Consider the following 11,138-nt stretch of genomic DNA (forward strand, 5'->3'; position numbering starts at 1 on the left):
TTAGCTCCCTATTTTCCGGGCTGATTAAGACACTATTTTATGCTGAGACAATTTATCATGTGTTTATTTTTAGACAATTCAAGCTGTCATGCAAAGCAGTTGGAGTCCACCCACCTCTTGAATTGTCTCATTCCTTGGTTCAGTTTGCTGCTACAGCCTTGAACTCTGTGTCTTCAGCCACTCTGGATGTGCTCAATTCCCACGTGGATGGGAACCCCCTCACTCACCCTGTCCCACGGATTGGCAGTGGGAACCCTGTCCCAGTTGGACCCACTTCCTTTGAATTCCACGTGCCCCAAGACTGTCCTGTGACCATTACACCTTCTGTGGGAACTGTGCTGCCTGGGCAGGTAAATTCACTTTAAATGTTGGGTGTTCTGCCAAATCTTTGATCATCTACATCCTTACAAAGGCTGTCACTTGTAAACAAAGCTCAAAACATCAGCTGTTGTTAGAATAGCTGGAATATTTTGTATTGTTTGAAAGAATGTTTTAAATCAGACAGGAGGGTTAAGCACCAAATCTAGCTAATGCCTTATGGGAGTGTTCTGTCCCCAGTGTTGTCACTGTGATTTATGTGAAGAATGTTTAAATATCAAAAGTATTGCCCATGTAAACCCTGTAACATCGTGGACATCCAAAAAAGCTGCAAGTGCCCTTACCCTGAGGATGCTGTGATTCCCTCCGAGCAGAAGTGCACTTGTGTGAATTGTGTGTGCTCCTGTTGAGCTCTGTAGGTGTCACACGTGTCTGAGGGCTGAGCTCTGCCCTCACTCCTGTGTGTGCTCTCACATTCCCAGAAAAGCTCCATCCGAGTGTCCTTCAGCCCGGCGCTGTCGGATCAGCAAATCAGGGAGGAGGCAGCACGGAGGCTCAGCACAGCAGCTGTGCCAGAGGCAGGAGCACAAGTAAGGAATGCTAAGAACAGCACATGCTGCTGGTCTGTCACTTCCAGATATTTGTTTCTCTGGATGGTATTTTTATCATAAAATTATTTGCATATTAATAAAGCCCAAGCTTGTGGTCCATGAGGGACCTGCCTATGAAGGACAAGAATGTGACTGTGCACTCAGTGTGTGGCCTGCTCACTGAGCAATAATTTAATTTTATGTTCACCATTTCCAAAGTATTCCTAGAGGGTTTTATTGCAAATGCTAACTGAAATACTCCTAAAAAAAAAAAAAAAGAAAAAGAAAAAGCTTCTAAACTTCTTGAAGATTTACAGCATCCATGGACTTTATATGCAACCCTTAGGTGAGCTAATTTATGTGAGCACCTGTGGTTGTCTTTGATTATGAGATAAACAGGTAAATTTCCCATGAGATAGAGACTTTGACTCACCTGCTCCAAGAGGAGACCTCTTATTCTAAGAGGGAGTAAAATATGTCCATTTCAACCTAATTTTTAAACTTTACACTATTGGAAATTTGTCTATAGTAGCTACTGTGTCTGTGGGCTGTCACCATCATCCTGCTGTCCCTTGTCCCCTACTCTGTGTCACCTCCTTGCTCTGTGTTCTTTGCTCACTCCTGTCTTGGTCAGATTTCCAGTGGTCCCCCTCAGTCTCCAATGGGCAAAAAGAAGAAAGATCCAAAGAAAGAGCAAAAGAAATCGAGCGTTTCCATTCTCAGAGGAAAGACTGGAAGCAGGAAAAGCCTGGCTTCTGTAAATAGCCCTAAAGAGCCAAAACCCGAAGAGTTAAAGCCTGAGTAAGTCAACAGAAGCATCTTGTACTACACAGACAGCATTCTCTTTAGAAGTAGTTTAATAAATCTACTAAAGCTGTAGGTAGACAAGAAAGCAAACTGGAGAGGGAACAGCTTCAGCTGTGTTGCAGAGGCTGTTTCCAAAATTAGTGCTGCTTGTGAGCCACACAGCTGTACCCTCTCATGTGAGGCAAAGAATCCCTTTATGCATCAGAAGGATTGAAGACTTCAAAGAATCTGTCAGGGAGCAGGAGCTGGGGCTGTGCGGGGGATGGGGCTGAGCCAACGCGGGGTTTATGGAAAGGGCAACTGCAAAGCTCAACTTGGGGACCAACAGAAACTACTCAAAGAAACCTCTTGTGAACAGATCTACCAGAACCAGCTGATGGCCCAAATCCATGGCACAGAGTAATTTCTATTTTTAATTTGAGAGCTTACCCAGTCCAGCACATTAGTCACGGTCAGCATCAGTGCTGGGAAATGTGCATTTGAGGCAGTCCCTGTGCAGTGTGAGCACCTCAGGGAGAACAGCACCTTGCTGCCTGGAGCTTGGGAGACTCACATGCAAAATCTGATACTTGAGGGCCCTTGTACAGCAGGTAATTCAACTTCTCAGAGCCACACTTCTGCCCAGTCTCAGGAATTTGGAAGTATTTGGAAGTAAACACATACTGAAGCAACAGGCATTTGGCTGTGCTGGATATTTTGATATCTTTTACTAAAATCCCATGTTCATTGCAATCCATTAATTATAATTTTTAAACACTTTCAGTAAAGATCATTTTAAAAAATCCTTATTTGAGAAGTATTGCCTACATACTGCATTGGAGGAATGTGATTCTGTGTGTTTACATGTCATTAAAATGATGTAGAAGTACTGGAAGACACTGAAATTATGTTGGTTGATGTATTCAACCAAAGGAAATTGTATTGAGGTTTTTGCAATCTTTAGTGTAACATCTCTTACCAGGGTTCTTCATTTTTATTCTCTTTTGACAACAAAAGCCAACCACTTTGCAGGGTGGGTCCATTACTGTCATTTAGTTTCACTCTTACATTCCATTTTGAATGTGTGACTAAGAAACAATAATCACAAATAGCACAGCCGATATTTATTTGATGTTTTTTTGCTCTCTCACTCACTGAGATAATTCCTATTCCTAGATTCTCTAGTTCTGATGCTTATAGGGCAGCCCAGGCTTCCCTGACGAGGAGTTTCAGAGGGAGTTTTAACAAATACATCATCCCATGCTCTGTTGCAAGTGGCCGTGCCAGTGGAGAGGAGAGCTCTGGGAACTTAATCTGCAGGTGGGTGCAGTTGGATAACCCAGAGATGTGAGGGGGACATGGTGGGCTTGCTGATTTATTCCTTTGGGGGAGAAATTTGTTTTCTGCTCTTAATTACTTCATAGCTCAGTGGTAGAAACTCATGCTCCCAGCCCACCAGTTGGATAAGAATCAAACACATGAATATCAAAGCAGCTGAAGGAATAATTGTGTGAAAACTTTGAGGCAGCTGTAGCTCATCTCTGCTCGGGCACAGTCGGTCACCGAGCCCTGTGCTGTGCTGTCACACCCTGTGACAGGAGCAAATCCCTGGCAATTGTTGTTGTGTTTGTATGATCCCAGAGCTCTGCCCTTTTATTTTCAGATCCCTTTGCTCTCTCTGCAGCCCTCACAACACCTTGTACCTGGAGCTGCACTGCCCTGCTGTGGCCCCGCCTGTTCTCATCACTTCTGACTCTGGGATCAACAGGGCCGATTTTGGGGATGTTTCTGTGGGTATGGAGTTTGAATTCTGGTTTGGAGGTGTTTCTCTCTGACAGTGAGTTCTTCTCAGCAGTTTTGCATTTTCAAAAGTCAGGATAGAAATTAGCCCTTAGTGGGTATTTAGGTGGAAAACAAGGAGCCTCTGGCTGAGGCCCATGGAAGAGCAGATCTGATCCCCAGACAAGGACCTGGAATCTCCAGAAGTGACTGCCCCAATCTGAAAGCATTTTGGTGAGCTTTGAGTGGTGCCTTAGCCATAGGCCTGGGATGAGTCTGGCTCAGGCAGGAGCACAAGTAAGGGGGAGGAATGGGAGGGCAGGAATGAGCATCCTCACTTTGGGAAGTGGTTTCATTCCTTGCAGGCCACAGAATGATGAAGAGAATTACAATAGAAAACATCTCCCCAGGGAAGCTGGAAGTATCCTTGTCTGGAGCATGTGAGCTCAGCCTTCGGCCTCTGCTTAATCAGACTCTGCAGGAAGAACTGCTGGACACTAAAGCACCAGCTCATCTTCTCTCTTGAGTTATTGCTCTCTCAAAAGCTTATAGATGCTTAGTTCAGACCAAAGACATGTAAACAATATGTAGAATCTATTCTCATATCTTTTTTTCTCAATCTTTATGAATTTTTTTCCTTGAGTTGCAATGTTTTAGCTGGGATTCTCAGTTCTGAATCCCAATGGCCCCTTCCTGTTGGTCAGAGCAGTTGGAACGCTTGAGCCAGGTGAAAATAAACCCCTCATCATCTCTTTTTGTCCAAGTGAGGATAAATGGGTGAGTAAAAGATACAGGAGCAGAGGGAGAAAGGAGGAGAGATGTGAGGGGTGTGTGACACACACGTTACTAACAGAAAACAACCTTGTTCCCTGTCCCAATATTTGGATCTTGTCTCAGTTCTGGAATGGTCCTTTGGGAGGGGTCAGCTGGAGGGGTGGGGAGTTCCCTCAGCAGATGGACTAACCCAGGCACCCTCTGGGCAGTTCTTGGAAACTCTGGACATCCAGGTGGCAAAGACCAGCCTCAGCCTCCGCCTCTCCGGGCACGGGGTGGTGCCAAGCACTGAGTGCTCCGTGGGAGAGGTGCTGGACATGGGATACGTCATGGCCAGGGACACAGTGACTGCCACAGTCCAGGTAAGGCCTCTGTGCTGAGCTGCAAAGCTCAGCAGCAGTTCCTGTGAGGGGGAAGACAACACAAACTGTCTCCTCCCAGATTTTGTCCAAGTGTGTCAATAACCAAAGTCCAGTATTCGATGGACTGGAGCGAGGGTTGGTGTGGCACGTTATGGGCAGCACTGATTGTGCCTCTGGTGGCATCTGGGGACACAGAGCTGCACTAATGCAGCAAAATAAATTCAGCCACTTTGCAAACTATGGATCTTACAGGCCTGAGAATCAATTTCCTTAATGCAAATGCTGTCCTGTGAATGAATGTCCCCAGATAAAGAACACTTCCAGCCTGACCCTGCCGTTCTCTGTACAACTGGAGTCGCTCTCACCAACACGGGACAGAGACCGGCAGCAAATTCCATCCTTTCTTACATCCTCTCTGCAGAGAACAGAGATTGTTGGTAAACTTCCTCTCATTCTTTCCTCTTTTTCCTCTGCTAAAGACTCAGGAGGTGTAAAGCAGCATTGCTGTGTCCTCTTAGATGCACACAACTGTCAGACCTGGGGCATTGCAGCCCTGAAATTAAAGACTTCATTTTGCTCCCCAGTAGGAGCTGTAGTAATTCTTTCAATATGAAGAGCTGTAAATTTATGCAGCCTGAGCAAATACCCACAAATATGGAGATATTAGTGTTTAAATCTAAATAAATCCACACAATAATTCCATATTAAAGATTACATTTAAAGATGTCCAGATCTGTAAAAACACGTCAGAATATAGGAAGGGTTGGTGATGCTGCTTCAGTTCCTCTGGAGATGAATGCATCAAACTGATGGATGGATTTATCTGGTGTTCCTAACATCCTGTTTTGCTGCAAAGCCATGTATCAGCTCTTATTTATTTGCTGTTCCAACAAAAATTAAATGGGTTTAAAATTTATGAAGAAGTAAATCTGAGCTGTCCTCCTTTCTGATCTGTATCCTCATTTCTATTTACCAGGAACACAGAACTATAATGGCTTCAGTGTGTTCAGTGTCTCTCCAACAGAAGGAAAAATTGAGGCTGGGATGAGCCAGGATTTTGTGGTTACTTTCAGTCCTGATCATGAAAGTCTCTACTACTCTGACCGTCTCAAGGTTCTGCTCTTTGGCAAGGTGAGACAATCAGGATTATGAGAACAGTCTAAATATTGGATGAACTGATGTAGGGAGGAAAGGGCACGTTTGGGGCTCTCTGACATTCTTCAGGTTTAGATATTCAGTTATTAATTGATAAAAACAGTGACGTGGGGTCCGTCCCTGTCCTCTCCCACGTCAGGAGGGGACGGGAGCTGAGCACAGCTCCAAGGGGCTCCTGCAGGGAGCATTTAATGGCAGAGCGGAGGGGAGAGGGGAGCTCCACCTGCCCAGCACGGCCCGGCAGGAGCAGGAGCACCAGGGAGCTGCTCTTGCAGCCGCTCGGTGCCAGGTTCCATCTGCGGAGCTGCCCTGGGATGCTCCGGCCGGATGCGCAGGTGGCCGCGCCGCGGGCAGCCCTGGGCCCCTGCCAGGACACCAAAAGTTGGTGCAGAGTGACCACTAATGCCCAGCAGCAGCACTGCAAACGGGCTGGGGCTGAGCGAGAGCTGCTGCTGTCCTTGCAAGCTTTGGGATTGCAGTTAGGAATGCAGGGGGGGATAAGCTCAGGATGAACGGACACTTGACCCACGTTTGGCAACAGAAAAGTTTTGCCTCTTTCAGTGCTTGTGTATAAATTGTCCAGTGCCCTCCTGAGGCACGTTTCCCAGGTTGTTTAAAACAGAAGTGCCAGAGTGGGCAAGCCCAGGGCAGGTGCAGAACTCCTGCATTAGAGCTCAGGATCATTGGGATCATTCACGTGGGAGGTGATGCCACGATTTCCTGGTGCTGTGGGTCAGGTGCCAGCGTCACTCAGCTCATGACCTGAGCTGTCACCTGCATCCAGGACTTCCTGTCTCACCCAGCAAACAGCCCACGAGATCCAGCTGAAGGGTGCAGCCCGGGATCACCCCATGTTTGTGCAGGGGGGAGTGCCCCTGGATGTGCCCGTGGAGTCCTTGGCTGTGACCTCACCTGTGGCACCACGGAAAGCACTGGAAAGAGGTAAAGTGCCACCACTGTTTATTATGGAACAGGGAGGGATCAGGCATGGAAATGTTCCTCTTCCTTAAAGAAAAAATGAAATTAAAGACAATTTTTCCAGAATCAGAAAAAATAAGCATTATCTTACAGCATATGTTCATAATACACAAAAAAACCCCCATAAAACTTTCTCTTAAGGAAAGTTTTAATCTTCATTTGAATGCAGTTTTGTCTTAATGATGATCTTCTACCTCTGCAGCTACTTTGAAAAAATTATTATAATGTAATACTACTATGAAGAATTAAGATGCTTTTGCTTTCTGCCACTTCTCTGAAGTGTATGAAATGTTTGAGAAATTATTTCATGTATAATCACATATCCTGGATCCTCCTGTTTGTCCTGTTGTGAAACTTCCAGGGGTTTGAAGTTACTCTTCCTTAATTTCTTGGGACAGGATCTGTGTTCAGACAGGATGCAAACAGCTCCTGAGCTGTAAATAAGTCCAAGCACACACACACACATAAGTAGGAATAAAATACACAGAGGTGTGTGCCATGGGCTAGAAAAGAGCCTGGAACTTGATAAACAAGTAACAATTGCACTTTGCAATTGCAAATTATCCAAACCCCCCTTTTCCTTAATTCTTCACTAACTCTGTGAAAGGATCTCTTTGTCTGTGCCAACTCCTGATACCACATCCCTTTGTTTTGAACCATCCTGCTGCAATTTCTGCTGGTTCCAAACCCCCAAAGGCTCTGTTTTGTCTGTCTCAAAGTTGACCTGGTTGCTGTTTGTTTAGGGCCACAGGGAGCAGTGAGGTCCCTTCTCCTTCTCCTGGAGTTTGTGGAGGGCTCAGCAGAGCCAGCCAGGGCAGAGATCACCGTGGGGGCCATTCAAACTCCTCAGCTGGCAGCCAAGAAGGTGAGAGAAATAAAACCTGCAGGTTTGTGCCAGGTGCTGTATGGGATCCTGACAGTGTGCAACGGGCTGCTCGTTCCTTCTGTCCAAAATTCACAAATTCATAATTTTTTAAAAAAGCAGCTCTCAGAGTTTCTGATGAATTTGACATTATAAAAGCACAGTGTTTTAAAATAAGCTTAGTTTTCAGGGGCTAATACAAGGAATTAGCGTTATCATACTAAGTCAGCAACAAACTTAATTTAGCAGTTTGCTTCCTCAGTTCTGGAATACAGAATTTTGAGCCCAGAACTGAATTACAGTTCTGATCCTGTTATTTTAATGGCGTATTTAGTGACAAGGTGACACAATGAACGTCACAGTGGAGGACAGCTGGAGTTTCAAGGGGCAGTTCGGGCAGGGGCAGTGCAGCCTCTGCGGCCCAGCTGTGACAGTGCCGTGTGCCCGTGCCAGGCCGTGGAGTTCAGCCTGGACAGCGGCCCGGAGCTGCGGCGGGCGGGCTTCCAGCTGGACGGCCCCAAGGGAGCCCTGGAGCGCGGGCAGCTCAAGCGCATCGGCGTCTCGTGGGTGCCACCTGCCGACCTGCAGGTGAGGCTGCGGCACGGCCGGCACGCCGGGCTCCCGGGGGTGTCACACAAAGGTCCTGGAGGGTGTCACACCGGGCTCCCGGGGGTGTCACACAAAGGTCCTGGGGGGTGTCACACCGGGCTCTCGGGGGTGTCACACAAAGGTCCTGGAGGGTGTCACACCGGGCTCCTGGGGGTGTCACACAAAGGTCCTGGAGGGTGTCACACCGGGCTCCTGGGGGTGTCACACAAAGGTCCTGGAGGGTGTCACACAAAGGTCCTGGAGGGTGTCACACCGGGCTCCCGGGGGTGTCACACAGGACCCGTGATGGGGTGTCACGCCGGGCTCCTGGGGGTGTCACACAAAGGTCCTGGAGGGTGTCATGCCGGGCTCCTGGGGGTGTCACACAAAGGTCCTGGAGGGTGTCACACAAAGGTCCTGGAGGGGTGTCACACAAAGGTCCTGGAGGGTGTCACACCGGGCTCCTGGAGGGTGTCACACAAAGGTCCTGGAGGGTGTCACACCGGGCTCCTGGAGGGTGTCACACAAAGGTCCTGGAGGGTGTCACACCGGGCTCCTGATGGGGTGTGTCCCACAGCTCCTTTTGGGGTGTCATCCGAAGCTCCTGTCAGGGTGTGACACCAAGGTCCTGTTGCAGTATCACACAGGGCTCCTCCTGTCAGGGTGTGGCCCAAAGGTCCTGCTGGGGATGTGGCACAAAGCTCCTATTGGGGTGTCACCCACAGTTGGGATGTCACCCAGAGCTCCTGTTGGATTGTCACACAAAGTTCCTGTGACCCACAGCTCCTGTTGGGATGTGACCCCTCAGCTCCTCTTGGGGTGTCACCACAGTTCCTGTTGGGGTGTGACCCTCAGCTTCTCTTGGGTGTGGGCAGCAGAGGTGGCTCAGACACAGCCAGGTGACAGCTCCTGCGTGGTCCCTGAAGGAGCAGGGGTGGTACAAACCCCACTTTGGGAACAGATGCTGGGAACAATGGGATGATCTGGAGCCTTCCTGCCTCCCCAAGGGCTGTGTGGTGACAAGGACAGGGGTGAGCCACTTGTACTGCAAAGGAATTCCTTCCTGCAGGTCACTGTTCCAGAGCCCAAAGGCCAAAGTGCAGCTGCTGTTAACAGGCTCTGGTGCCCTGAGTGAGCTCTGTAGGGCACTGGGACAGAACTGCTGCAGCCCTGCCAGCCCAGAAATGACTTTACATGGATCACTCTGCAACACATTTCTTTGCCATGGGCTGCCTTTCCTTTGGCACATTCCTGGAAGTCAATGGGGCCTTTGGATTTTCCACTTTAAGTGCCCCATTTCCTTGGCTACTTCATCCTTGTATCATAGAGGTTGGATATGATGTCCCAACAACTCCATGAGGTTGTGATTGTCCTTCCTGATTCACCTCCTTGGCCATTCATGGAGACTGGAGGCATTGACTCCCCATGTGTGGGATGGCAGAATGAGTAGCTGGTTCCAAAATTAAAAGATTTCTGCCATCACAGCAGAAAGAGGCGGCAGAGTTCCTGTCAGGATGTATCCAGTGTGCATCGTGCCTCTTGGTAACCCCTGCTCTTGCACAACACTGAGCACTCACTGGGGGCTGACAGGATCCGTTTCCTTCCAGCCCTCCCTGGGAGCTCTGAGGTTGCTGCTGTGCCCAGCTGCCATGGCTGTGACGTGGGGACAGTCTCTGTGGCACTCTGGGGACAGAATGCTGAGTCACTGTCATACCTCACTGGCTGCAGCATGAGCATCACTTGGGGACAGAGAGGAGCCAGCACAGTGGCTGTAACCTGTCACCTGTAGCTAAAATTGGTGCCTTGAGCACTGAGATGTGAAACAGAGTTTAGAAGGTGATCAACTCGTGTCTCCTATGTCCAAAAGACCAGGTTGGTTTCTGTGTGGTTCTCTCTGCAGACCAGTGACCCCCCGCTCGTGTCAGCCCTCCTGACTGTCAAAGGTGACATCACAGAATCCTACCGAGTCCTGCTCATGGCAAGAGTTGTGTCTGCAGCTGCTCCCACTGGCTGAGGGATCCAGGCCAAATGGAAAGAAGATGGAGATTACTTTTCTGGGAGATACCTGGATCTCTGGTGGAACATGGGGAGATTTTGAGATTGTTGCAAATAAGTGAGGGCAGCAGGGATGTGGGAAGGAAGGGCCATGTAACATTTCTGCTCTGTTTCACCCAAAGTTCTCTGTAAACTCTGGTGCCAGTGGCTTGACTTGCCAGCTGACTCTGTGACAATAATCTTGTGTTAGAGGAAAGAATTACTGAGGGCCCCAAGCAGCTACACCTGCTGTTAATCCCATGTCTCCCAAAGGTGGGCATTCCACCAGGGGTATCTGGTTTACATCCACATAAGTGAGTTTCTATCTTTTTCCAATTTCAGATGCTTTTTGTAGGATTTGGAAAAACCTTGACTTTTTCTAAGACCAAATAAAGTTTCTTATTCAAACTTCCTCCAAATTATTTGGGGAGTCACCTTTACAATGTACAGTCAAATCTGCCTGGTAACACATGGTCAAGGGGAAATATTCCTGTGCTGTTCCTTGGATATGGTCACACACTTGCCAGAGATCCTGGCTGTCCAGGAACTTTGTATTTCTGTATTTGCCTTCTGCTGAATTCTGGGTGAGAGCAGAATCCTGCTGTTCTGGGGAAGCCAGAATGCCCTGCGGGTGGAACTTCTGTCAGGAAGCAGCAGCTGGCTCAGGGCAAGTGCAGAGCTGGAGAATGGAGGGAGCAGGAAGGCAGCAGCCGTCAGACACAGGATAATCCTGTACATCTCTTATCACACTCTTTCCTGAGTCACAGGCAGTCTGTGGCAAAGTTCCCTCCCCACCACTCCGAGGGCGTGTCGCCCTTTGGCCCCTGTAGCTCTTAAATCCCTGACTCAGATGATGCAATCAGAAAATAGAGACGTTATTTGTAAATATCTCTGTGGTAACGAGCTGGGAAC

The 11,138-nt window shown here is 48.3% G+C and overlaps 1 protein-coding gene across 4 annotated transcripts in view; it reads left to right on the forward strand.

The window, feature by feature from the left end:
* CFAP74 (cilia and flagella associated protein 74) overlaps positions 1–10,633 on the forward strand; it is a 67,396-nt gene extending 56,763 nt beyond the window's left edge. For 2 of the 4 annotated variants that reach the window (XM_053962667.1, XM_053962669.1), the window contains 14 exons: positions 74–350; positions 801–908; positions 1,543–1,709; positions 2,871–3,014; positions 3,379–3,488; positions 3,839–3,894; positions 4,131–4,250; positions 4,457–4,609; positions 4,917–5,046; positions 5,586–5,740; positions 6,568–6,706; positions 7,486–7,607; positions 8,058–8,192; positions 10,093–10,633. In XM_053962667.1, coding sequence (XP_053818642.1) covers positions 74–350; positions 801–908; positions 1,543–1,709; positions 2,871–3,014; positions 3,379–3,488; positions 3,839–3,894; positions 4,131–4,250; positions 4,457–4,609; positions 4,917–5,046; positions 5,586–5,740; positions 6,568–6,706; positions 7,486–7,607; positions 8,058–8,192; positions 10,093–10,206 — 1,930 coding nt within the window. In that variant the 3' untranslated portion in view covers positions 10,207–10,633. Of the gene's footprint in view, positions 1–73; positions 351–800; positions 909–1,542; positions 1,710–2,870; positions 3,015–3,378; positions 3,489–3,838; positions 3,895–4,130; positions 4,251–4,456; positions 4,610–4,916; positions 5,047–5,585; positions 5,741–6,567; positions 6,707–7,485; positions 7,608–7,938; positions 8,193–10,092 lie in introns of those variants that run through there. The other 2 variants (XM_053962668.1, XR_008434556.1) reach the window with 2 other exon arrangements.
* Positions 10,634–11,138: the final 505 nt, after the last annotated feature.

The sequence above is a fragment of the Vidua chalybeata genome, chromosome 22 (assembly GCF_026979565.1).
Source record: "Vidua chalybeata isolate OUT-0048 chromosome 22, bVidCha1 merged haplotype, whole genome shotgun sequence".
NCBI lineage: Eukaryota > Metazoa > Chordata > Aves > Passeriformes > Viduidae > Vidua > Vidua chalybeata.